Genomic DNA, 27,802 nt, shown 5'->3' with positions numbered 1-27,802 from the left:
GACAGAGACAGACAGACAGACTGATGAGACAGAGAGGCAATTGTTTGGAGGATTGGGCTTGAGCAAGAAGATGGATTTACCAAAATAAAAGAGTACATGCAAACCATCTCCATAACCGGATTATTTGACATCTTACCTTTCTCTCTTTCCCTCTCTCTCTGCAAAACTGAAAGGTTATCCAAGAAGTTTGGTGTAGCAGTCTCTTCCCTTCCTACAACTTCCCCCTTCTTCCCCCCAACACACACTCCTGTGCACACACACACACGCACACACACGCACACATGTGCACACACGCAGATGCACGCACATGCACATGCACGCACACACACACACACGCACATGCACGCGTTTGCAGGAGCAAAGCCTGCTCTTCCCATTGCTGAGCTGCAGCCTTGGCAGGCAGTGCTTGGGGGGTGGCAGGTGGGGGCTGCGGCTGGGAGCCGAGCAGGCATGGGGCTGTGCCAGCTCCGGAGCCCCGTGGAGATCAGCGCCTCAGCCAGAGCAGCAGCTTCCACTGGGCGGGAAGCCTGGGCTCCGCCAGCCCTGGCCCGAGCGCTGCCATGCTGCCTGGCCACGCTCACAGGCCCAGCTCACAGGCCATGCCCCTTACCCTCCGGACTGGGCCCAGCCGGGGTTTTTCTTATGAATCTCATCCGGCTGGGTAGGGTGGCTAATGCCTGTCACCTTAGCTATTTAGGAAACTGAGATCTGAGGATCACGGTTCAAAGCCAGCCTGGGCAGGAAAGTCTATGAGACTCTGATCTCCAATTAAACAACAAAAAGCTGGAAGTGGCGCTGTGGCTCAAGTAGTAGAGCACCATCCTTGAGAACAAAAGGTCAGGAACAGTGCCCAGGCTGTGAGTTCAAGCCCCAGGACACAGATACACACACACACACACACACACACACACACACACACACACACACACACACACACACACACACAGAGTCTCTGGCTCATTCACAGCACACAGCACACAGAGGCTGCCCAGCCTCTGGCAGGCTCAGCCGGCCCCAGGCCCCACCACGGCCGCGCTTCCCGGCCTGGCCAGCAGAGGGCACGCGCGCCGCGGTCAGCACCTCCGGCCCCCTCCTCCCCCCACATCTGGAAATGGGCTTCCACCACTGTTGGGAAATAGGGCAGGCGAGGCCGCCGGGAGACGCGCTGGCAGGGAGCAGGCAAGCACACACGCACCCGAGCACTCCACCTTCCCAGTTCTCCCCAAGAGCACTTGAGGAATGCGGAGAATTTGCCCGGCCCAGGTCGCCAGCACATCCCAGGCTGGGGCTTTGGCTCAGATCTGGGTGGGAAGCTGGCTTGGACCACCTCTGGGTCTGAGGCCTTGTCCTCCCCTCCCACTGGAAGGAGGAGGCACACAGGAGGAGACCCCCCTGCAGGAAGTGCTCCCCAGAGGAAGAGAACCAAACAACACTCAGTGCTGACCTTCCACACCCTCCTGATGGAAAACAGCTCCTCCCAACCCTCCTTGTTTCCATCTTACTCAGGAAGCAAGATGCAACTGGGCAGTGCCCTGTGGCTCACGCCTGTAATCCCAGCTACTCAGGAGGCTGGGATCTGAGGTTCATGGTTCAAAGCCAGCCTGGGCAGAAAAACAATCTGTGAGAGTCTTATCTCCAATTAACCATCAAAAAAGAAAAAAAAAAGTCAGGTGCTGGTGGCTCATGCCTGTACTCCTAGCTGCAAAGAAGGGTGAGATTTGAGGATCGTTGTTCAAAGCCAGCCTGGGCAGAAAAGTCTGTGAGACTCTGATCTCCAGTGAACCACCAGAAAACCAAAAGTGGTGCTGTGGCTCAAGTGGTAGAGTGCCAGCCTTGAGCTGAAGAGCTGAGGGACAGCGCCCAGGCCGAGTTCAAGCCCTATGACTGACAAAAAAAAGGGGAGAGGGGGAGAAAGGGGGAATAGAGCTGTGGGTCAAGGGGTAGAGCACCAGCCTTGAATGAAAAAGCTAAAGGACACTGCCCAGGCTCTGAGTTCAAGACCCAGCATTGTTACCAAAAGTAAATACATGAATAAATAAGTAAAAGAAGCAAGATCTAGCCAGGCGATTGTGGGGGGTTCAAGATGAGATCTGAGGATCATGGTTCAAAGCCAGCCAGGTCACAAAAGGCCTGGAGACTCTTATCTCCAATGAATCACCAAAAAGCCAGAAGTAGAGCTGTGGGTCAAGGGGTAGAGCCCCAGCCTGGAATGAAAAAAGCCAGGTAAGAGCATTAGAATCTGAGTTCAAGTCCCAGACACACAAAAGGAAGATATAATTCCAAGAAAGCACCTTCCTAAATGACACGTGATTTAGAAATGCCAGCAGGGCACTCAGGTGATGGAGCAGGGCCAGGAGGCGTTGGAGGGGGGAGGGCAGGGCTGGACCAGCGCAGACCCCCAGACGTAATTCGCAGCCCTCTAGACTCCCCAAAGCCGTGTGCATGGAAAGGTCCACATTTTCAACAGAAGCCAAAACTCTGTACTTCTCTCAGCCAAACAACACATCTGTTTAAGGTGGTGTGGGAGAAAGACGTTCCATTCTTCTATGAACAGAATGTTAACTTCACCCAGAATCAATATTTATATCCAAGAACTCAAGGAGCCAGCTTGTCTTGTACTGCAGGAGTTGAAGACACAGATTTGGGGGAGGGAGGGTAGAAGGGGAGGAGTCTGGGGGGGGGTCCCCTTCCTTGTCCCAACCGGGAAGGGCATACTGGCTGAGGGACTGAGGGCACTGGAATTTCCCACAGGGGTTTCAGGCGGGTTGTGCTCTTCCTCTCCCACAATCCCTCAGTCTCCAGGGAAACCCCAGAGGAAGCTGGGAACAGCAAGCGAGGCAGGAATAGGGCCAGGTCTGGTCAGTGGCCTTAGGTGAGTGAAGAGGGGGCAGGGGCAGGGCTGCATCCAGACCTCCCCCACCCATCAAAGCAGGTGCCAACAACTCCCCCAAGTCCTTCAATGAGGGACAGACATCTGGGGGGCTGGAAAACAAAGACAGACATGATGGGCCTTTCATTCCTGCAGATCTGGCCCGGTGATTGCACTCAGGCCACAGAGCTGTGTAAAGAATGTGGGGATGTCCTCATCTCTAAACATTGCATACTGAGCTGAGTGTGGTGGCTCACGTCTGTAATCTCAGCTACTCCTGGAGGCTGAGACCTGAGGATCAAAGTGCAAAGGACAGCCTGGGGAGGAAAATCCACCAGACTCTTATTTCCAACAAAAACTCAGAAATGGTGGCGTGTCTCAAGTGGTGGAGCTCCAGCCTTGAGTGAAAAAACTAAGGAACAGCACCCAGGCCCTGAGTTCAAGCCCTGGCACCCCCCCTTCCCCCACCAAATACATAAACATTCATGGTGCATACTGGAGAGTATGAGGGAAGGAGTGACATTATCCACAAAGATTGGACTTTATTTTTTTGGCCAGTCCTGGGGCTTGAACTCAGGGCCTGGGCACTGCCCTGAGCTTCTTTTGCTCAAGGCTAACGCTCTACCACTTGAGTCACAGTGCCACTTCCAGCTTTTTTTTTCTGTGTATGTGGTAGTGAGGAATCGAACCCAGGGCTTCATGCATGCTCCACCACTCTACCACTGAGCCACCTTTGGGAAGGCTGGGGTCTCAAGATTGTACTCAGCTCAAGGCTAGCATTCTAAGATCTCCTTTGCAAGGCTTTTTTTTTTTTTGGTCCGGTCATTGCCTGAACTCTGAGCCTGGGCGCTGTCCCTCAGCTCTTCAGCTCAAGGCTAGCGCTCTACCACTTGAGCCACAGCGCCACTTCTGGCTTTTTTCTTTTTGCTTATGTGGTGCTGAGGAATTGAACCCAGGGCCTCAGGCATGCAAGGCAAGCACTCTACGGCTGAGCCACCTTCCCAGCCCCTCAAGGCTAGCATTCTATCACTTGAACCACAGCGCCACTTCCAGTTTTCTGGTGGTTCATTGGAGATAAGAATCACATGGACTTTCCTGCCACAGCTGGCTTTGAACTACGATCCTCAAATCTCAGCCTCTTGAGTAGCTAGGATGACAGGGGTGAGCTACCAGTGCCTGGCAACACACACACACACACACACACACACACACACACACACACACACACGCAGCATACTAGCATACTGCCCCTGGAATGATAGCTCCCACCTGTCATCCTATCTATTCAAGAGGCTGAGCTCTGATGAGGCTCACAGTTCAAAACCAGCCTGGACAGAAAAGTCTGTACCACAACACACACACACACATACACACAGAGAGAAAATAAAAACAAATGCTGGCTATTTTTTTCTGCAGGCTTTTGGAGAACTCTATCAAGTTCCTTTGTTCCTTACTTTTTTTCTTTTTTTTTTTCCTACTGAACCTGCTGCCAGGAGTCCGTAGCTCATTGCTTGTGTGTAAGAAGCTTGTCTAATGACAAGGAATCTTTCCTGGAAGATTTAACTGAGCACCTAATACGTCTAGCCTCCCCTTCTCTTGGCCGACTCGCTGGGGCCTGGTTTGGCAGCGCAAGCAACCCACACTCCATTTTCAAACATGACCCCGCAGGCTGCAGCCCTGTGAGCGCCTCTTGCTCGTTCATAGCTGCTTCTCCCACACGACAGACTATTTTCAAAGCTACGGGCTCCAGGAAAGGTTCTTTGGCTTAGGTGCAAGATCAAGGTCGGATTCTGCTGGGCCCCGTTTTTTGGCAAAAACCCTTCTATGAACGGCTATCTTTGCCCGTGGTCCAGATGTGTTTCCGTGTGCTGTGAGCGTGGATGTCGGCCACAGACAGGGCCTGCGCTCTGCTTTTCCATCCAGTTCTTACACACAATGGCGAAGAAACCCAGTCACACTGGCTCTAACAGCAGCCAAGATAAACAGATATTATTTCTCTGGAAGGAATGTCTAGTATGTTCTTTTATTCGTGTGTGTGTGTGTGTGTGTGTGAGAGAGAGAGAGAGAGAGAGAGAGAGAGCGTGCGAAAGAGAGACAGACAGAGACAGACAGAGACAGAGACAGAGACAGTGTCCTGGGGCTTGAACTCAGGGCCTGGATGCTGTCCCTTGCCCTTTTTTGCTCAAGAGCTGGCACTAAACCACTTGAGCCATAGCTCCACTTAGGGCTTTTTGCTGGATCATTGGAGATAGGAGTTTTTGACTGGGCTGGCTTTGAACCCTAACCCTCAGATCTCAAGTCTCCTGGGTAGCTGGGATTATAGGTGTGTGCCACTGGTACCTGGTAGAAGATGTTCTTTATAGATTCAAAGCTCCCTCCTGCAGAATGTCCCGCGGGAAGCTGGATGCTCCAAGTAGGGGGACAGTGGTCCCCAGATGAGGTGCACCCTGCTCCTGATGTGGCTCTGGAGGCAGTGGCCGGACACAGAAGTCAGCGGTAGCAGAAGCTCAAAGGCCCAACAGTGGAATTCAGTAGAATCTGGTCAGGTCTGACTGCCTAAGATTTCTTGGACGTCCATAGTAAATGTCACCCCAAGTCCAGTTCAGCCTCCCTCTCCCCCCACCTCCACTCCCTCCCATCCTTCCCTCCTTTCGGCCAGGACTGAGGCTTGAACTCAGGGCCTCACACTCTTCGGCCTTTTGCTCAAGGCTGGTGCTCAACCATTTGAACCACAGTACCACTTTGTTTTGTTTTGATCATTAAATGGAGATAATAGTAGTCTCACAGACTTTTCTGCTTAGGCTGGTTTCGAACTGCGACCCATTGAAGATCAAATCCTTGAGTGAACAGTTTAGGGAATGGTGCTCAGGTCTTAAGTTTGAGCCCAGGACACACAGACACCGAAACAGACACAGACACAGATACACAGACATATACAGAACATATTACTCTGGTTAAAACAGCACTTTTGACCTTCCCCAACACACACTGATCTCTTCCTTGGAATTTTCCAGAACATTTAGCCCACAGCTCTTACATTGCTTATCAGATCCTATTGTAGGTAGCTTTTTTTTTTTTCTTTGTCATCTAGTGAGGTCTCTGGGAGGGAGTGCCTTATCTTTATACCCAAACTTACAGTAAGTACTTGCAAGTCTTTGAATGACCATTATGTAAAATATTCATCATTTTGAAGGATTTATAAAATCCCCGCTAACTTCTAGCCAGGTGCCCGTGGCTCACACCTGTCATCCCAGCTACTCAGGAGGCTGCGATCTGAGGATCACAGTTCAAAGCCAGCCCGGGCAGGACAGTCTGTGAGACTCTTATCTCCCATGAACCACCAGAAAACTGGACATGGCTCTGTGGCTCAGAGTAGTAGAGTGCTCGCCTCGTCAGGGACAGCGCCCAGGCCTCAAAGTTCAAGTCCTGTGACTGACCAAAAAAAATCCACCAGCCCCAAGAAAAGAGCATAGGTCCCCTGCTGGCCCCAGGGGTTGTGAAGAGGACAAAGTCCCTTGGAAGAGCCCGGGGCTAAGAGAACAAAGCCGGGCTGTGGCCCCGCCCTCCACGCCGCTTCCTCTTCTTGCAGGGATGCCAAGTATGTTCTTGGCTGATCTGCTTGGAGCAGACGCCGTCCACGCTCCCCCGCTAGGCATTTTGGTTATCAGGTATGGCATGCTTTTTTTTTTTGTAATGTTCAGCTGGCTTTCTCTTTTTTCCGTTTATCTTTCCAAATCTAAAATCTTAAATGCAAAATGCAATGTTTTCCATTTCTTTTCCTCAGGAGCTTGAAGAATTAAAAAGAAGACCATTCCTTAATTTCACAGCTCAACGAGCAGCCCGGGTAACGGAGTCTACGTGCGTGTGGCGCGCCGGGCATGGAAAGAATGTGAGCCGGTACTGACCCGGGGGAAGAAGCTGGAGGAACCACAAGGTTTTTAAGAGCTGGAACTTGTTAAGTGATAGCTGCAAATGTAAGTGTGTGGCCCAGGGGTTGATCTACTGCTGCAACTTCATCTTTAGCCAGTGCCAATTCACATGCATTGTTCTCTTGCAGACAGTGGCCCGGGCTGGCCTTGAATCTTTTGAATTCTGCTGGGATTACAGGCCTGTATCACCATGCCCAAGCAACACAAATTCCTCCATATTTTGTTTTTAAATCAGATAATGCCAAAAGGCTGTTTATTTATGTATTTATTGACGTATTTATGTATTTATTTAGTGGTGGTGTTGAAGGATCCAACTCAGGATCTCCTGTGTACTAGGCAAGCACTCAATTACTGGGCTACACCGGCTGTCCACCACATCCTGGGTCCATCTGCTCTTCCCCACACCCACTACCTCCAGCCTGGGCTAAGCGACTGCACTTCTCCTGTGCCTGCCTCTTCTAGTCTTGGAGTCTTTTCTTGCCCTCCCATGATCCTCTGCACAGCCCCAAGGGAGCCTTTTAAAATATAACTCCACCACTCACTCTCCACATGACACTTCAAATGAAGCTCGTTTTTTGGTGCTGGTGCTGGGGCTTGAACTCAGGGGCTTTGCGCTCTCTCTTGGCTTTTTCATTCACAGCTGGTGTTCTACTACTTGATCCTAGTCCAGCATTTTGCTGGTTCATTGGGAGATGGAGTCTTGCACTTTTTTTTCTTTTTTGTCAGTTGTAGGGCTTGGACTCAGGGCCTGGGCACTGTCCCTGGACTCTTTTCCTCAAGGCTAGCACTTCAGCACTTGGAGCCACAATGCCACTTCTGGCTTTTCAGTGATTCACTGGAGATAAGAGTGTCACTGAGCTGGGAAGATGGCTCAGTGGTAGAGCGCTTGCCTTGCATGCATGAGGCCCTGGGTTGGATTCCTCAGCACCACATAAGCAGAAAAAGCCAGAAGTGGAGCTATGGTTTAAGTGGTAGGGCACTAGTCTTGAGCTGAAGAGCTGAGGGACAGCGCCCAGGCCCAGAGTTCAAGCCCCATGTCCGACAACTCCCCCCCCCCCCCCAAAAAAAAAAAAAAAAAAAAAAAAAGAAGTGTCACAGACTTTCCTGCCCGGGCTGGCTTTGAACCTTGCTCCTCAGACCTTAGCCTTCTGTGTAGAGCTAGGATTACAGGCATGGCTTCCAGTGCCCAGCACTCTTTCTGGTTAAATAACTACAAGGTATTTACCATCCTCTTTTATTTACTGAACCTACAAGATTGGCAACAGTAGTCCACCTCTAAAGTTGTGCTAGGAATCGAATGACATGATTTGTATGAAAAGTAGAATAGAAAGGCTTGGCTTATAGCAGGTATCTAATTGTCATCTCCCACCCCATCTTCCATAAATTCTAATATTTAAGAGTCTTCTACTCATGACAGTTATTATCCTATGGATTAACTAATTCAATCCATATAAAAATTCTACCAGACTGGGGAGATAATTCACTGGCAGCATGCCTGTAAGCTTGAGCAAAGATATGGGTTCAATTCCCAGGGTGAATAGAGAATGAATTTAAAACAGTTCATTTACATTTGAGATAAAGTCCTTATTAGCTGAGTTACTTGTTTGTCCTTCAATACTCCGATCCCTACCTTCTAGCCTTTATGTAACAACTACCTCTTGTCAGGTGAGAGTCAAGTAATTCTTTCACGCCTCAACAATTACGTGCACCTCTCTAGCAGGGCGCTGATGGCTCACACCTGTAATCCTAGCTACTCAGGAGGCTGAGATCTGAAGATTGCAGATGGAAACCAGACTTGGCAGATAAATCTGAGAGACTCATCTCCACTTGACCAGCAGAAAGCCAGCGGTGGAGGTGAGGCACAAGTGTTAAGAGTGTCAGCCTTGAGTGAAAGATCTTTTTGTTGTTGTTGGGCACCAGTACTAGAATTCAGTACCGGTGCTTCTACTCACTAGCTGGCGCTCTACCAACCCAGCCACTTATCTAAACCCTTGGGTGAAAGATCTAAACGACAGTGCCCAGGCCCTGAGTTCAAGCCCCAGTAGTGGCAAGCATGCACACACACTAACTTTGCCTCTATGCAAACTCAACACAAGCTGCCATCTACTAGAACTAGACTCTCAGAAACTATGATTTATATATATATATATATTTTGTATTGGTCATGGGGCTTGAACTCAGGGCCTGGGCGCTGTTCCTCAGCTCTTCAGCTCAAGGTGAGCACTCTACCACTTGAGCCACAGCGCCACTTCCAGTTTTCTGGTGGTTAATTTGAGACGAGAGTCTCATGGACTTTCCTGCCCAATGTGGCTTTGAACCACAATCCTCAGATCTAGAATCCTTTTTTCTTTTTTGTTAGTTGTGGAGCTTGAACTCTGGGCCTGGGCGCTAACCCTGAGCTCTTCAGTTCAAGGCTAGCACTCTACCTCCTGAGCCATGGTGCCACTTCTGGTTTTCTAGTGGTTTATTGGAGATAAGGGTCTCATGGACTTTCCTGCCCGGGCTGGCTTTGAACCATGATCCTCAGATCTCATCCTCCTGAGTAGCTAGGATTACAGGCATGAGCCACCGGTGCCCAGCTACTTTTTTTTTTTAAATATACTTTTGTAACCTCAAGTGCTGAGCTGATCAGATGAAGACCTTCTGGTCTCAGATGCTGGAGCTGGAACCATGGTACCTTTACCCAGTCATCCTTCTTCCCACACAATCTCCCGATTTCATGTTGACAAAAATCTTCACATTGCATGCTCTTCTCTTCCCAAAGCCAGTTCCTATCTTGGGCCTCCTCCTTTCAGTGTTTTGTGACAAGAGAACTTAGCTGTGGGTTCCTTGCCCTGTTCACAGTCCAAATGCCTTCTAGATGAACACAGCTACACACTTCCACCGCATCCTTCTCTCTACCCCTCTCTCTTTCATGAGCTAGCATAGAAGCTGGTGTTTATGTCAATAGGTATTGTAAAGTACCTATCAGGGCACAAGCTATGTGTCAAAAGTGAATAAATGAGAGAGAGAGAGAGAGAGAAAGGGAGAGAGAGAGACACAGAGAGAGAGAGACCCTAACTTGGAACTTTGCAAGGTAGGAAATCCTTTCCAATGACAGGAAGAGACGCTTGGTGTCCCAGCCCTACAATGTGTGCACATCCTCACCCTCCTGCCGATACGCCGGGCTGTCCGGATCCGGCAGAGGCTGAACAGCCAAAGGCCACCGACACCGGGGAAGCAGGACAACCACCTGCTTATGCTGGCTTTTACCAAACAAGCCTAGCCACCAGCTGTTGCAAGAGGAAAGGTGGGAACAGGAAATGCCAGCTCAGCCTGAAGCTAGTTGTTTCCTGGCTGGCTAGGGGTGAGGGCTAGAGAAGTCCCCAGAAAGGGTATGGTCATTTTCTTTTCTCTCTCTTTCTTCTTGTTGGTCATGGGGCTTGAGAACTCAGGGCCCTGGCACTGTCAGTTTAGTAAGAGTGCAAGGCTAGCACACTCTTACTACATTGAGCCACAGCTTTCACTTCTGGTTTTCTGGTGGTTCACTGGAGATGAATCTCATGGATTTTTCCTGCCTGGGCTGGCTTTGAACTATAATCCTTAGATCTCAGCCTCCTGAGTAGCTGGATGATAGCATGAGCCACCAGCACTCAGCTTTGTCTCCTCCCTCCCTCCCCTCTCACTTTATCTCTTTCCTCTCTTCTGAGGGACAAAGGGTTAGGTGAAAAGTGCCAAGGAAGCCTTTCTTCCCCCAACTCCTTTCTTTGTGCCAGTACTGAGGCTTGAACTCAGGATCTTAGTGCTCACTGTCCATTAGTCTTTTTGTTCAAAGTCCTGACACTTGAGTCACAACTCCACTACTGGCTTTTTTTGGTGGTTCACTGGAGATAAGAGTCTTACGGACTTTCCTGCCCAGGCTGGCTTTAAACTGTGACCCTTAGATCTCAGCCTCCTCAGTAGCTGGGATGACAGCTGTGAGCCACCGGCGCCCAGCTAACAGGATCATTTTGAAACGGCCACCAGGCAAAAGAAGGAAAAATGCATCCTGTTCACCAATACAGCAGGCCAGTGGAATCACAAGCACATGTGTGATGAACCCCCCAGGCCCTTGACTCCATGTTCATTCCCTCCCTTTTCTCGACTGACCCCTGGGTATTATCAGGACCCTGGGTCCACACACAGATGACATTTCTCAGCCTTTCTAATGCTGCGCGAGTCACGTGACTGCATTCCGGCCAAATTAAGTGCAAGCGTGGCGTAGGACTTCCAGGAAGCCTCTTGGAAATCCACGGTTGTCCTTTTTGTCCTTGCTTTCTTCTCTTTCTGCTGCCAGGAATCTCAGGCTGCTGGCTGCTGGCCAAGTGGCTATTTTGGACCGTGAGGTGACCTTGAGAAAAAACCATGCTGTGGCCCAGACAGGGGCTGGCCTGCTGGTTTTGGACAGGCTACTCTTGGCTCACATTCCTCTGTGAGGCTCACAGTTCATATTGAGCCCTGGCTGATGTGAGTTTCTGTTAAACATAGTCAAATGCAATCCCAGCTCTCATGCCCCGGATAATCCTTGGCACTTCCAACCCTCTCAAGCGTGGTGGTTTGTTGCATGATTCTGTTGTAACAACACTAGAAGACAGCTGAGGCATGCTCTGTGTCAGAGAGGAAAGGAGTTAAAACCAACAAAGCCTGCCCGAGGCCACCCAGCCAGCCAGCTCCCTGGGCAGGCCGTGGCTCTCCCGGCAGCTGCCTCTCCCAGCCCTACCCTGATGATTTTACAAGCAGGTGGAAGCTTCAAGCCCCATGCCGAAGGCTCACATTTAGTCACCCAGGCGGCTGAGAGCTGAGGATGACAGTTTGAAGCCAGCCTGAGCAGGAAAATCCGTGAGGCTAATATTTCCAATTTACCAGCAAAAAGCTGGAAGTGGAGCTGTGGCCTAAGAGGTATAGTGCCAGCCTTGAGCAAAGAAAGAAGACTTCACCTAGGCCTTGGGTTTGAGGACTAGTACTAGTACAACACACAAAACAGCTGGGAAGAAACAGGTAACCAGTCAGTTTAAATCATTCTTGATTGAGTCCTTAAGCTGCTTTTTTGCTCAAGGCTAGTGCTCTACCACTTGAAATATAGCTCCACTTCTGGCTTTTTTTTTAAAAAAATTGCAGTTAAGAGTCTTATGGACTTTCCTGCCTGGGGTGGCTTTGAACTGTGACTGTCAATCTCAGCCTCCAGAGTAGCTAGGATTACAGACAGGCGTGAGCCACCAATGCCTGGATAGTGGCAGTTATGTTTAAAAACCAAGTCTTTAGCCATGTGTCAAAAGATCAACTGCCAGGGCATCCTATGAGCCGACTCCAGAGTACCACTGCCCCCTAAAATGAGTCAGAAGTCACTGTATTGTCATTGCAGTTTTGTTACTGCAAGAGCTGCATCATCAGACAGGTGAAGAGACATTGTGAATGGGCAATTAGTGAATGAATGTGGTGCTGTTTCCAAAGCCCCAACCTGATGATTCATGTGGAGCTGAGTCTTCAAGGGGGGAAAACGCAGAGGCAGGACTTTTTCTCTTTACCATGCAAGCAAAACCGGATCCGGTGGGTTCCACATAGAAAAGTTTTAATGAGACAAATGTCAAGCAACCACATCAACTTCTTTAAAAAAAAAAAAAAAAAAAGACAACGAAGAAAACCAAAAGTTTAATTACAAAAACACTTGTACGGAAAACTTGGCATTTCAACAGTCCCAAACACATGTACGTTTTTTTTTCTTCTAAAGTTTGTCAGAAACAAAACACCTCTGTCTCCCTTTTCCTCAGCTGCTCCTTGTTTTAAGACAAATAAAAAAGGGAAATGTGTGAACACTCGGAGCCAACAGCTTATTTCTTGAGAGAACCATGGGCGTGTGGTCACATCGAGGAATTTGCTAGAAAACAAGAAGTCTCTGTCCCTTATGGGTGGAGGAGAGGGGGGTGCACAGACCTGCTCCCCAGAAGCTGGCAGTGATGACGGCTGACACCCGGCGAGGCGGGGTCAGGGGCGGTGCCCCGGAGGGCTGGCACTGGACTCTGATGCCACTGCGACGACTCCCCAGGGATCCAGCTACACATTTGAATATGCAAATGAGCCCAGTCACGGACAGGATGGCAGAAGGCACAGGCTTTCCCAGTCACCACAGTGATGCCACCAGGGCTGCAGGAACAGCTCCCGCGGGCGAGAGCGGCAACAGCAGGGGTGGGAGGCTGGAGGGAAGGACAGGAAGCAGCTGGCGGGGGGCAGCCGGGGGTGTCCTGCGGCTACAGACACTGAGTTCCAGCTTGGCCTTCACAGTCAAGGACTCTTACGACGTGGCCCAAACAGCAGATGAGAGCCGGGAGAGGGGAAAACGCTGCAGTGGAGCTGCCTGGCTCTACAGCACGACATAACCAAGGGGTGCTCAGTGCCCCCAAACTGCCAGGTGCTGGCATGTGGGCTTCAGTGCACAAAGTTGTTTTTTTAATTGTTGGTGCCCCCCCGCCTGCCTTGGATTTCGTGAGATGTCGGGGGGAGGACATCCGGCCATGTAGTGGGGTTCACCCTGCACCAGGAAGGACACAGTGGTGAGAGGGCTGCATGCCCGCCCCGTGCCTTTGGTGGGGGGGGCAGATAATCGGCGCTTGGCTGCCGACGTTACCCCTGTACCCCAGAGCGGAGAGGAAAGCAGGACCCCAGGCCAGGCAGAGCCCGTTCTGCTCTTACTAAGGTGAGGGAGAAGGCAGGGGATTTTTTTTTCATACAGATGCAGCGGTCAATGGCCACAGGACAAAGCATGCGTGAATCCCCCATGCCCTCTGCCATTTATTTCCTCCTGGGCCACCTGTGTACCCCAAGTAGACCTAGGGACCCCCATTTCCACTTGGAGTAATCTTGGGCTTGTTTTGGCTTTCTCCCTTCCTCCTGTTTACCAGTGACCTTTTCCTCCACAAAAAGAAATGCTCCACAAGACACTGCCAACAGATGGGGGCAGGAGCGCTTGGCTGGGGCCTGGCTGGGGCGGGACTGCACGGGAGTGCAGCCCGAACAGCATGGGGGGAACGGGGGCAGGAGGGGAGCAAGCCTGCCTTCCTTCAGGCCGGCAATCATGGTGCCTGCTGAGGGCCGGCCCCCACTGCGCCCACGAGGGCTGGGAACACAGCCCTGCTCCACAGGGCTCTGTCAACAAGAAGCTCCTTTCTTCCCAAGCTCAGCAGGGCGATGATGGGAGAAGATTGGGACCATCCAATGAGAGAGGCTCTCCAGAGCCCTGCTGCGCCCAAGCCCAGAGGTCAGAAAATGGAGATGTACAACTTGGTATGGGTGAAGGAAAGGAAAAAAAAAAAAAAAATCCACCCAAAAGGCGTAAGAAAAAGTGACAGCTAAGTAAAAAGCAGACAAACAAAAAATCTGGAGTGTCACCCATTGAGGGGTCCAATCGGAACTGCCACAAGGGGAAGTCTTCCTGTCCATGGCAGGTGGCAGCCCCAGGGGAGGGGCCGGGCCGCACAGCCTCAGGAGGGACAGGGCCGGTCTGCAGGTCAGTCCCACGCGCCCCGGCCTGTGGTCTCCTGGGGGGAGGGTATTTCACACACACCAGCCTCCCCCCTGGAATCCTCAGTCCTCCTCTGCTGCTCTCAGTTCAAATTTCCACAGATGGCTTCTCATTCCACACAAGCAAAAACACAGAACATCTTGGATCCCTAAGACCTGGAGAGTTTGGGGGTAAGGAGAGGGGAGACACCAGATAGAAAACTATTGATTAGTTGGGGCTGGACACTCAAGAAATGCCGTGAGCTGCGAGTGGCGACCTGCGCCTGTTTATCTCAGCTACTTGGGAAGCTGAGATCAGGGCTGTGGTTCCAGATCAACTTGTGTGTGTGTGTGTGTCTGCGTGTGGTTGCAAGATGGCATCTGAAAAGAAGAGAGGTGGGCTACTGCTGGAAGTGTAAATAGGAGGACTGGGGTCCAGGCTGGCCCTGGCAAAAAGTGAGACCTGACCAGGCATGGGTAGCTCACGCCTGTCATCCTAGCTACTCAGGAGGCTGCCACTTGAGGATCATGGTTCAAAGCCAGCCTGGGCAGGAAAGGCCGTGAGACTCTCATTTCTAACGAACCACCAGAAAAATGGAAGTGCAGCTGTGGCTCTAAGTGGTAGAGTGTCAGCCTTGAGCAAAAAAAGCTCAGGGATAGCGCCCAGGCCCTGAGTTCAAGGCCCATAACTGACCCCAAATCAAAACAAACAGAAAGAACCTCCAATGAGATCTTATCTTAGGAGTAACCAGTGCAAAAAGGGCTGGGAAGTGGCTCAAATGGTAGAGGGCCAGTTTAGCAAATTGAAGCTCCGAGTTCAAATCCTAGTATTGACCAAAAAAAAAAAAAAGGTTAAGGCAAGGAGTAGTTTCTATAAATCAGAGAGCTCATAAAGCTGCAGTCACCCTCACTGAGGTATATGGGGTAACAATTCCATGAGAAGTGTGGCCTGCCTAGTTCCAATTCTGGAACAACAAAAAGCACTAGTTGCTGAACACAGAAAAGCAACTATCAGAGACCAATCTGATGAGGGGAAATTAGTATCCTACTTTAGCACCAAGAACTGCGTGGTCAATCAAAACCAATTTTCTTCAAGCATAAATCTAAGGATATTTGTCTGTGTAGGAATGTGTTATATGTTATGCTCAATAAAATGTTCTTTTTGGTTGGGCTCAGTAATCCTACCTACCCAGTGGTCTGAGATCTGGAGGTTCACTGCCAGAAGCTAGCCTGGGCAGGAAACTCCATGAAACTCCACTTTTCAGAAATGACCATCAAAGAGCTGGGCTGAAGGCATGTCTCAAGAGGCAGAGCACCAGCGGAGCTGGCAATTGGAGAGGCCCTGTATTTTGAATGTCAGTACTGCTGCCCTTTTCCCAAATGGTTTTTTTTTCTCCCTCCTCCAATTCTCAAACAGCCAAGTATTTATCATTTGATTCAACTGGAACTGGGTAACACATGGGTTTTAATGGTTCAGATAAAAGCAGTCACCTCTCCAGAAGGCACGGCGGCTCCTCCTGGGTCTCTGGGAGTGCAGGAGTGAGCGAGACAGAGGGAAGGTGAAGTAGAGTCACTCTTCCATCTAACCTGAAGATGGCCAGCCAGAAGTCTCTAATGTCATCATGGACTGGAACCTTTTTTTTTTTTTAAATTTTTGATCGGTTGTGGGGCTTGTACTTCTGGTTTTTGAGTGGTTCACTGTAGATAAGAGTCTGGAGGACATTCCTGCCTGGGCTGGCTTTGAACTGCGATCCTCAGATCTCAGCCTCCTGAGTAGGATGACAGGATGACAGGGGTGTGCCACTGGCGCCCGGCAGGCCTAGAACCTTTTCTACACCTCTAATGCTCTAGCGCAAGGTTTTCCTTGCCTCTGGAGGGCAGGTTTCCCTCCGTGCTCTGTTCGTGGCGTCTGCAGGCACGCTGCGGGCACTCTCCCCTCTGTGGGATCCAGTTTCTCTGAGTTCTGGACGTTCTTCTGAAAGGCGGGGACCCGGAGCTCCCCTCCCGCCCTCCCTCCCTCCCTGGTTCCTGACAGAAGAGTGAAAGCTCTGCCAAGCTCGTGTCAGGGAAATTAATTGCACCACGAGTGCTGGGGACATCGGGCCTAGCTGTCCGTACATATTTGTATAATGAAGCCAGGCTAGTATTAATCACAACCTTTATAATTGTTTCATTTGACAGTGGCGGGGCGGCGCGGGGGAACTGGCTGTGCCTAGCTATGCTGGTTGCAAGAAGCTGTAGTAACAGCAGCTAGCATTTCCAGGTATTTTTTTTTCAAGGGCAAAGCATTTGTAGAACAGAATCAAGGGTAATGGTAATATTCCTCGCTTGTCTATGGCCCTTCTGCGAGCTCCAGTTTTTATACCCTTACCCTTAAGACAGAGCTCTAAGCGAATGCCTAGAGCTTATTGGCAAAGGCTTCAAATGGAAAACCACAGTCCTCGCTGCCCCGTGCACAGGAGGTGAGGAGACCGTGGCCCATCAATGACTGTTTGCTTTCACCTCTTCCATGCTGGCTCTCCCAGCTCTCTCCTTTCAAGCAAACAAGAGTGCTAATTGAAAACACTGTGTGAAGATGAGAAGGATGACGAGCTCCTGGAAATCCCAGGCTTGGATTTACAAGCTGTTCTCTTTTGGTGGCTGCGCAGCAGCAGCAATACCACTCCTTTGGCCTGCGGGGAGCACTGCCATTGAAGTACCTTCTACTCCATCTGGCTGCCTGCTATTGGAACTGGAGGCCTGATCCCACTCGGCATGGCTAGAGCTAAGCATCATGAACCAATTAGAGCAGTGGCCATCCAAAGGCAGGCCCTGAAGGCCAAAGATTTCCTTTTGTCATCACACATAACAAGTCAGGGATTTTTTTTTTTTTTGTCGGTTGTGGGGCTTGAACTCTGGGCTTGAGTGCTGTCCCTCAGCAGTTCAGCTCAAGGTGAATGCTCTTGAGCTATACAGCGCCACTTACGGTTTTCTGGTGATTTATCGGAGATAAGAGTTTCAGGGCCTTTCCTGCCCTGGCTGGCTTTGAACCGCAATCCTCAGATCTCAGCCTCCTGAGTAGCTTGGATTACAGGCGTGAGCCACCAGTGCCTGGCTTTTTTTTTTTGCCAGTCCTGGGGCTTGAACTCAGGGCCTGGGTACTGTCCCTGGGCCTCTTTTGCTCAAGGGTAGCACTCTACCACTTGAGCCACAGCGCCACTTCTGGCCTTTTTCTGTGTATGTGGTACTGAGGAATCGAACCCAGGGGTTCATGCATGCGAGGCAAGCACTCTACCACTAAGCCACCTTCCCAGCTCAAGTCAGGGATTTATTCTTTTTTTTTTTTTGTCGGTCGTGGGGCTTGAACTCTGGGCCTGGGCGCTGTCCCTCAGCTCTTCAGCTCAAGGCGAGCGCTCTACCACTTGAGCTACAGCGCCACTTCCGGTTTTTCTGGTGGTTTATTGGAGATAAGAGTCTCACGGTCTCTCCTGCCCGGGCTGGCTTTGAACCGGGATCCTCAGATCTCAGCCTCCTGAGTAGCTAGGATTACAGGCGTGAGCCACCAGCGCCCGGCTAGGGATTTATTCTTATACATGCTGTGCAAAGTCCAACCCAAGCTACAATATCAATTATGTATACACTTAGGCCTGCAGAATAAAAAGACTCCAACTCAGGATGCTTTGAAGGCATCCCCTGCAGTGGGCTCTGGCCTTCTCCGAGGCTGCTACACTGCACAGCCTCACTCTCAAGACTCTTCAACACTTCATGCATCTGCAGGCAACTTAATCATAGACCCCAGGGCTGCTAGTTTGGAGGATGGCATCCTGAAAGAGCACCGTATCTCTAGGAATTTCAGTGAACAAACACTGGCTCTAAGAAATGTTATCTGATGACCATTAAGGCCAAAAAAATCTGCAAGGGAAGATCTTTCTTTCCTCTTTGAGAAAATCATCTGTCTCTGTCTGACTATCTCTATCTATCTATCTATCTATCTATCTATCTATCTAATCTATCGCCAGTCTTTGGGCTTGGATTCAGGACTCAGCTGCTGTCCCTGATCTTTTTTGCTCAAGGCAGGAGCTCTACAAGAATTGGAACCACACTGCCACTTCTGGTTTTCTGGGGATTCACTGGAGATAAGAGTCTCACAGACTTTCCTGTCCAGGCTGGCTTTGAACCTCAATCTTCATATCTCAGCCTCCTGAGTAGATTATAGGCATGAGCCACCAGTGCCCAGCTTGAGGGATATATTTTTTAAAAAGCTTTTTCTTATTTAGTTATTGCTTATTCATAGAGCCAGGGCATCAAGTGTTCACACCACCATTTAACATGCAATAATCACTGTGTTATGGCGTGATAAATTAAATGCTTACTTATACAGGTGCCTCCCCCCTGCCCACTTCTCACTGACCCCCTGTAAGTCATTATGGATATTCACCAGGGAAAAGAAACATTCACAATTAAGTGGTATTTATTTTGTTCTGACAACTGGTTGGGTATGGTTTCTTCTAAATTTCTCACTGGTCTTCAAACCCCATTTTGGAACCTAACACCTGAAAATGTCAAAGCAAGAACTGAAGTCTAACCAACCACAAACTCCTGTTCTTCCATTACCATTAAGATCCATAAGTGAGATAAAACTGCTGGGATTCTGTTTTTCTAGTATTCTTTAGAAAGATTTTGCTGAGTGTTGGTGGCTTACACCTGTCACCTTTAGCTATTCAGGAGGCTGAGCTCTGAGGATCCTGGTTCAAAACCAGCCCAGACAGCAAAGTCTGTGAGACTCTTATCGCCAATTAATCGCCAAAGAGCCAGAAGTGGAGCTGTGGCTCAAATGGTAGAGTGCTAGCCTTGAGTGAAAAAGCTCAGAGACAGCACATAGGACTTCAAGCCCTGGTACTAATCCTAGAGTGCATGCGCGTGTGTGTTGCGCGCGTGTGTGCACGCACACACACACAAACACACACATTATTTGATCTTCAGTAACCCATGTCTCCACTCAGGGAGTGAAAGCCCGGGACTCAGTGGACCCACAGCATGAGGATGAGGACAGGGGCCGTGCAGGACCCACCAGGAACACTCACCGGTCCTAACGGTCCAGCCTGCTCACCACCTCTCGGACAGTGGCGATGAAGTTTTCATTGTCTTGGGGATTTGCTAAAATAATGCTGTGCAGTCTGTTCATGTAAGAGTCAATGGTGTCCAGGGTGGGAGTCTCTCCACTTCCTGAAATGAGGAGGGAGGGAGGGGGAGAGGGCGAGAGGGGGAGAGGGGGAGAAGGAGAGAGGGAGAGAGGGAGAGGGAGAGGGAGAGAGAGAGAGGGGGGGAGAGAGAGAGAGAGAGAGAGAGAGAGAGAGAGAGAGAGAGAGAGAGAGAGAGAGAGAGAGAGATACTTTCTTTCCCATTCAGTTCAACCCTAAAACATTCCAGGGAACCCACAGAAGGAGAAGTGGACTCTAAAGTGGTTTGCTCCACAAATATTTTAATTTTACAGGAAAGACTTTCAGGCCACAAAGAAACGAAATGAAAGCAGCTGAATGCGAGGAAGGCGGCAACTTTCTGCTGTGACTATTCTCCAAACAGGCTCTAAGCCCCTGTGCCTGTTTTCCTTCCCTTTGAATAGAGGGGACCTGGGGTACAGTGCGCCCCTTACACGGCTGGGCCTGCTGTCCCCCTCCCCCTTACCAGACGGCCCTCCCCCATCTTCCCTCCCACCTTACCAGGCAGGGGCATGCTGGCGAAGCTGCTGGCCAGCACCTGCCGCAGGGTCTCCAGGTGCTGCTGTAGGACTGCGTTGCGGCCCCGCTCCTGGACCACATCCCCTTCCAGCTTCTCCACTGCCGTGCGCATGCTCTCCACGTGCTTCTGTAGGGCCGCGTTCCTCTCCTCGAACTCCATGTTGGACTTGCGAAGCTGGCGGAGCTCTGCCTCGCGCGCTGAGGACACACAGGCCCCCCCACCCCCCAGAACCAGGCAGCGTGAGGAGGGGGCCTCGGAGGAGACCCGGTGACTCACTCACTCTTCCAAGGAAGTTCTGCTGAGCGTCTCTCATTAGCTCTCCCACCTCATCTTCGGATTCTCATTACGGCACTCCAGATAGCAATTTCAGCGATGAAACGCCTGGCTCCCCAGAGCTGTTTTAATTCTCTGTGATTGCAACCAACAGTGGCAATTCCCAGCATTTTGGGTTTGTTAGCTCTGTGCCGCAAGGAGCCCAAGGGCTCCGCAGGGGACCCTGGGAGGCTGGCCAGGCACATTGACGCGCGTCCATCCGTGCCTCCCGGGGACCAGCCCTGCAATTACTTTCTATACTTTGGAGTCCCAGGTAAGCTTGCATTTGTTCAGAGGGTTCCAGGCTATGCATCTAAAGGCAACCACATTTGTCACTTATGCTTTTTTTTTTTTAAGTGCTGAGACCAAAAGAACTTTGACAATACTGGCTTGGATTTCTTTCCTTGGTCCTGGGGCCTTTACTAAAGAGTGGAAGAGCAGCAATTCTTCCAGAAAAGTCCTAAGGAAAGCTAGGATCACCCCCTGCATGGGGGTGAGAGACTCCTGAGAAATACATCCCCGGCAAAGACCCAAGACCCAAGGACATAAAAAAAAATACTCCAGTAATCACCTTTGCTGTGATTCAGAAATTCCTCAGTAAATATAGGGATGTCAAAAACAGATCTCTCTTTTACTTCTGCTTCTTTCTGCAAGTCAAGAACACAAGTTAGTTCTTACACAGAGGCTAGATAAATCACAGTGCCTGGGGCACAATCATCCCGGTGTCCTTGGGGAAACAGTAGAGTGAGAGCAGGAATTGGTCCAGGACAGCCCGGAAGAGAATATGTCTCACCAGAATTAGTTCTCTTAGATGCAGAACTGCTGTGTGTGAGAAACCTTTAAACAAACCGACATGCATTGCTTGAATGATAAATTTGCAAGTCTTTCCTTCCTTCCTTCCTCCCTCTCCTCCCTTTCTGGTGCTCTACCGGGGCTTGAACTCAGGGCCTGGGCACTGTCTCAGCTTTTTTGCTCAAGGTTGGTGCTCTACCACTTGAGGGACAGCTCCACTGCCAGTTTTTTGGTGATTCCATTGGAGCTAAGTGTTAGATATTTAAAGAGGCTGCTGCTGAGTAAGAACACCACGCACATGGTATTATTCAGGTAAGGGATAGGTTTATTCAGCGGACTGGCTTGCACCAGGCTAGGTTGGCACGGGAGAAGGTGGGCCAGGTAAAGGGAAGTGGGACCAGGTAAGAGGACATGGGACCAGGTGGGAAAAAGGTGTGGCCATTATCAGATGCAGATGTGACCTCTCCCAGGTGTGCCAGTTGCCTAGGTAACACAGGTTCTCGGCAGAGACTTGGTCCTCAAGGAGAGAGGAGTCTGCTCACCATCCAGGGCTGACCTTACACTAAGGGTTTCATGGACCTTTCTGCCCAGGTTGGCTTTGAACCAGGAATCCTCATATCTCAGCTTCCTGAACAGTTAGGATTATAGAAGTAAGCACTTTTTAGCTCTGTGTGTTTTTTGTTTTGTTTTGGGTCTGTTGTGGGGCCTGAACTCTGCCTGGACACTGTCCCTCAGTAATTCAGCTCAAGGCTATCACTCTACCACTTAAGCCACAGTGCCACTACCGGCCTTTTCTGCTTATGTGGTGCTGAGAATCGAACCCAAGGCCTCAAACATGCAAGGCAAGCAGTCTACCACTGAGTCATCTTCCCAGCCCCATAGCTCTCTGATTTGAATAGTCCAACAATATAGAGTTGTGAACATAGCTGGGGCAGGAAATAATTAAGAAAGGCTGTTTTTTCAATCATTTCTGTTGGTTGTTCATGTAAAATGGGGAGATAAGATTGTGCATTCTAAATGTGCAGAGTGGACAGATCCATTAAACAGAGATCTTCCTGCCATGAGAACTAATAATGGTATTCTATCAGCACTTCTGTTTCTTAAGAAGGCACAGGCTATCTTTGGGGTTCTTGTAGTCTTTTCTTCAGACAGAAAAAAACCCAAAAAACAAAAACCAACCAATCAACCAAAAAACTCAGAAATAAACAGGCTCTATAAATGAGAACATTAAAGATAATATGAGATAGGAAAAAAATAACAAGGCCTAAAATTAATTCACCAATGAACCATTAACATAAAAGTCTTACAAGGACCATACAAAATATATTCAACTACGATCCGTAAGAACAGAGTCAGTATTTCAAGATGCTTTGGCTGCCATTTCAACAATGCACATGAAGTTGAAAGTATAATGAATATAAATTATAGGTGTCTTGGCCAGGTGTTTAAAAATCTTGCATAATATCAGTCAGTAAAGAGAACGGTATGGAAGGAGTGCAGAAGAAATTACTGCTAAAACCTGAAGGCTCCAAAATCTTTAGAACATGATAAACAGTGAAGAAAATATCCAGAAATTATTCCTATAAAAACATGTTTAAAGGGAGAGATAGAATGTTATCGTTTTTCTTGTTTCCACTGGGTTTTTTTTTTTTTTTATTGTAAAGATACTATACAGAGGGTTACAGTTGCATGAGTGAGGTAATGAGTACACTTCCTCTTGAACATTGTTACCCCCTCGGTTGTTTTCCCCCTACCATCCCCTCCCTCCCTACCTTCCCCGAGGTTCTTTTTTTATTGTGATTAAGTGATTACATAATTTCCCGAATTTCACAGTATTGTGGAATAATGATGCTCATTTAAAGTCACAAGTTCATTCTAACTTTCCTGGAGCAAATTGTCTATCACAGTCTGTAACATATAATGGTGTTCACATGTTATATACCATATATGTGATCAGCAGCATGGGGATATTTAGTAGTGGTTCAACCAGATGAGTGGGAGTTCTTTGTTTCTTAAGTCCTGTTAGTTTTGTCGTATCACCTAACATTTTGGATTTAGCATCCACTTATCAGGGAGACCATGTACCGTTTGTCTCTTTGCTCTTGGCTTACCTCACTCAACATGATTCCTTCTAGCTCCATCCATTTCCCTGCAAATGCCATTATTTTGTCATTTCTAATGGCTGCATAATATTCCATTGTGTATAGATACAACAATTTTTGGATCCATTCATCTGTGGTGGGGCATCTGGGTTGTTTCCATATCCTAGCTATTGTGAACAGTGCTGCAATAAACATGGAGGTGCACGTGTCCTTGTATATTGGTTCCTGTTGTTCAGGGTAGATGCCTAGAAGTGGTATGACTGGGTCGTAAGGGAGGTCAATCTTTAGCTTTCTAAGGACCCTCCAGACTGCTTTCCAAAGTGGTTGTATGAGTGTACATTCCCACCAGCAGTGTAATAGGGTTCCTCTTTCTCCACATCCCCTCCAGCATTTGTCGTTGGCTGATTTGTGGATGTGGGACATTCTGACTGGGGTAAGGTGGTATCTCAGGGTTGTCTTTATTTGCATTTCCTTCACCACCGGGGATGATGAACATTTCCTCATGTGTTTCTTTGCCATTTTTATCTCTTCTTCTGAGAAGTCCCTCTTTAGTTCCCTTGCCATTTTGGAATTGGTTTGTTAGGTTTGGGAGGGATTACTTTCTTGAGTTCCCTGTATATACAGGATGTTAACCCCTTGTCTGATATATTGCTGGTAAATATTTTTTCCCAACTAGTTGGTTATCTTTCTAGCTTGGTTGCAATAGATTTAGCTGTGCAGAAGCTTTTTATTTTAAGGTAGTCCCATTTGTCGAGTCTCTCTCCAACTTGTTGTGACCCTGGGACTCTGTTCAGGAAGTTCCTTCCTGTGCCTATTAGTTCAAGTGTCTCTCCTACTCTGTCCTGCAGTAGTTTCAGAGATTCAGGTTTAATGTTAAGGTCTTTAATCCATTTTGAGTTGATGTTGGTGCATGGTGATAGGCTGGGGTCCACTTTTAGTCTTCTGCATGTGGCCGCCCAGTTTTCCCAGCACCAACGGTTAAAGAGGCTGTGTTTCTTCCATTGTATGTCTTTGGCTCCTTTGTCGAATATCAGCTGGCTGTAGGCCTGTGGATTTATTTCTGGATCTTCTATTCTGTTCCATTGGTCTTTGGGTCTGCTTTTGTGCCAGTACCATGCTGTCTTTGTTATTACAGCTCTGTAGTAGAGTTTGAAGTTCGGCATGGATAGCCCTCCCATATTGTCTTTATCCCCTAGAATTGTTTTGGCTATTCTAGGTCTTTTGTTGTTCCATATGAATTTTTGGACTGTTTTCTGTATTTCAGTGATGTACGTCATTGGGATTTTAATAGGAATTGCATTGAGTTTGTATATTAGTTTTGGAAGTATCACCATCTTTACTATATTAAGTCGGCCTATCCAGGAGCATGGGAGGGTTTCCACTGGTTTTGTCTTTGAACACAGAAGTGATTTGATGCCCAGTGTAAAAGCTAAGCAATTCGCAGCCTGTGGAGAATCACGGGCGCTGTGCTCCTGTTTCCCTCTGCTATTGGCATAGCAAGGGGCTGGTGGATGCAGCAGATCCAGACAGACATTTAAGATGGAAATCTGGCTAGGAACTGGTGGCTCATGCCTGTAATCTTAGCAATTCACGAGGCTGAGAGCTGAGGATTGCGGTTCAAAGTCAGGTGGGGCAGGAAAATGAGACTCTTTTTTGTTGTTGTTTTCTGGTGGGATACTGTTCCTAAAGTCTTACACTCAAGACTAAAACTCTACCACTTTGAGCCACAGTGCTACTTCTAGTTTTCTGGTGATTAATTGGAGATAAGAGTCTTATAGACTTTCCTACCTAGGATAGCTTTGAACTGCAATCCTCAGATCTCAGCCTCCTGAGTAGCTAGGGTTACAGGTGTGAGCCACATCCCATTTCTTTTTTTTTTTGGTCGGCTGTGGGGCTTGAACTCTGGGCCTGGGCGCTGTCCCTCAGCTCTTCAGCTCAAGGCGAGCGCTCTACCACTTGAGCTACAGCGCCACTTCCGGTTTTCTGGTGGTTTATTGGAGATAGGAGTCTCACGGTCTCTCCTGCCCGGGCTGGCTTTGAACCGCGATCCTCAGATCTCAGCCCCCTGAGTAGCTAGGATGACAGGCGTGAGCCACCAGCGCCCGGCCACATCCCACTTATTTCTGTGAGACTTATCTCAAAGTGGTAGAGCAGAAAAGTTCAGGGACAGCATTCAGGCCCTGAGTTCTAGCCCCATGACTGGCGGTACGTTCCTATATCCCTAGCACTCAGAGGCTGAGGCAGGAGGATTGCAAGTTTGAGGCCAGCCTAGGCTAAAAATTGAAACTCTGCCAAAAAACAAAACCAAACAAAAAAACCAGGAGCAGTGGCTTAACCTGTGATTCCAATTATTTAGGAAGCATAAATAATAGGACTTAGGTCCAGGTTCTCACAGACAAAACTATCTGAAAAACAAAGCAAGAAGGTTTTGGGGAGGTGGGCATCAGGAGGACTGGGGTTCGAGGCTCACCCAGATGAAAAATCCATCATGGGGTGGTATGTGCTTGCCTGTGTTGAAAGCATAAATAGGAGGCGCACAGTCCAGATAAAACTGCAGGCCCTATCTGAAAAATAACTAAGGTAAAAAGAATTTGGGGCGTGGCTCAAGTGGTAACCTAGCAATGGAGGCCCTGGATTCAAACCCCACTACTGTTAGAGAGAGAGAGAGAGAGAGAGAGAAAAAGGAATTTGAAAAACTATTACATGAGGAATAGTTCATTTCAGAGCACTTAATTTCTACCATATCTTTTTCCTTCCCAGAGAAAGTAAGAAAAGTTTCCCAGAACAATTTAAAAATAGTCAACAAAAATGTTCACGGAGAGCCCCCAATTTCAGCAGGAAAGCTTTGTCCAGGGTGGGTTCCTTAGTGGATTTCAATGTGCTCGTGCAGGGCAGGCAGTGGGCGGGCTCCACATGGCCCCCAGGGGTGGGATCTCCACTGGGCTGGAGCATGATTGTTCCATTGCCTCTGGACCACAGGGAAGTTCTCACCCGAGTTTCACCCTGCACGAGGCACCGCCCAAGCCCACCAGCATCCTGGCATGGTCGTGTGACTTCAGTCTCCTATTTAACTGCACAGCCCCGGGTAAGACGATCTGTCAGCCGGAGGGGAACAGGGGGTGCCCGGCTCCACGCAGAGCCCCCTCCCAGGACTCTGCCCTTCTTGGACTGGAATATTACATTCCCTTTGTGGTCAGGGCAGTCCCAGGCTAGCTCATTACAAAAGGGCAGAGGCTGTGCCACTTGAGTGCACTAACACCCTGGCCCTCCGTACAGATCCTGGGAGTGCAAATGAAGAAACATTAAGGCAATTAAATGAAACTGTTGAGTCTCTAAACACAACGGAGGGATTCTACTTAACGGCACAGTGGTAATAAAAAGCATCAGCACTCTGCCATTACAGCGGACGTTTCTCCGGCATGCAGAGGATTCTCCCGGGGCTCGGAGAGACTTAAGCTGCTTCAAGTATTGCTCAAGGGATTAAAATCATAAGGATTTGATTACCTCCTCACCGAAAGGGTCTAATTTGTTCAGGCTGAGTGTCATTCTGTCATTTGTCATAAATTAAAGGAGCAACAAAATGATTGTTTCTACCTTTAGCGTTCGCACAAAGGGAGACACTTGGTGGAGAGTGGCAGCCGCTGCCTCCTGGGCCTGGGGGGCTGGCTCTTCTCAGAAGACGACGTGGACACTCTTCATTTGGCTTTGCATTTTACATACTGGGTGCAGGGTCAGAGAACAGAGGCCCCGTTGAATGGAACCTATTTTGCTGTGTTCCAGGCTCCAGGTCAGATTTTCAGAGGGGAAGAGGAGCGTCCTCTGAAGCGCCCTGTGCTCTGGGGATCCTTACTGCTGTGAGCCAGGCTGCAGTGGCCCCGTGCAGTGAGGACTGCCTTCCATCAGCATTTACTTTTCTGTGATTCCTATTACGTTAGGAAAGCTGTGCCTGCTGTCTGTAGTTCCTGTCTGTCATCCTGGCTACGTGGGAAGTTGGATTAGGACAACTGTGGTTCAAAGCCAGCCTGGGCAGAAAATTTCACGAGACCCCCCTTTCTCAACCAATGGCTGGGTGCTGTAGTGTGCACATGTCATCTTGGCTACTTAGGAGGCTGAGATCAGGAGAATCAGGGTTCTAGGCCGGTCTGGAGAATAAAGCCCATGAGATTACATTTTAATGGAAGAAGCTAGGGCCTGTAGCATGCTCATTATCTAAGTTATGACAGGAAGAGAGATGAATCATTGTCCAGGGGCATGTCTGGGAAGGAAGCTAGAGCAATAGAGTACCTGCCTAACAAGTCTGGAGGCCCTGAGTTCAAACACTAGTATTGTCAAAAAAAAAAAAAAATCTACATGTAAGGAAATCACAATTTGAAAACCTTCAAACGAGGGATGGGAAGGTAGCTTAGTGGTAGAGTTTGCCTAGCATGCATGAAGCCCTGGGTTCGATTCCTCAGTACCACATACACAGAAAAAGCTGGAAGTGGCACTGTGGCTCAAGGTAGAGTGCTAGCCTTGAGCAAAAGAAGCTCAGGGATGGTGCCCAGGCCCTGAGTTCAAGACCCAGGACT

At 49.1% G+C, this 27,802-nt stretch overlaps 1 protein-coding gene across 5 annotated transcripts in view; it reads right to left on the bottom strand.

The window, feature by feature from the left end:
- Window positions 1-12,364: 12,364 nt before the first annotated feature.
- Window positions 12,365-27,802, bottom strand: part of Hmg20a (high mobility group 20A) — a 72,389-nt gene continuing 56,951 nt past the window's right edge. For 3 of the 5 annotated variants that reach the window (XM_042697752.1, XM_042697755.1, XM_042697754.1), the window contains 4 exons: window positions 20,912-20,987; window positions 20,010-20,225; window positions 19,374-19,515; window positions 12,365-14,487 (listed from right to left, as the gene is read on the bottom strand). In XM_042697752.1, coding sequence (XP_042553686.1) covers window positions 19,379-19,515; window positions 20,010-20,225; window positions 20,912-20,987 — 429 coding nt within the window. In that variant the 3' untranslated portion in view covers window positions 12,365-14,487; window positions 19,374-19,378. Of the gene's footprint in view, window positions 14,488-18,747; window positions 18,843-19,373; window positions 19,516-20,009; window positions 20,226-20,911; window positions 20,988-27,802 lie in introns of those variants that run through there. The other 2 variants (XM_042697753.1, XM_042697757.1) reach the window with 2 other exon arrangements.

Source organism: Dipodomys spectabilis, unplaced genomic scaffold, assembly GCF_019054845.1.
Source record: "Dipodomys spectabilis isolate Male_0828 unplaced genomic scaffold, ASM1905484v1 ptg000228l, whole genome shotgun sequence".
Classification (NCBI taxonomy): Eukaryota; Metazoa; Chordata; class Mammalia; order Rodentia; family Heteromyidae; genus Dipodomys; species Dipodomys spectabilis.
This window is presented reverse-complemented; position numbering and strand designations above follow the sequence as displayed.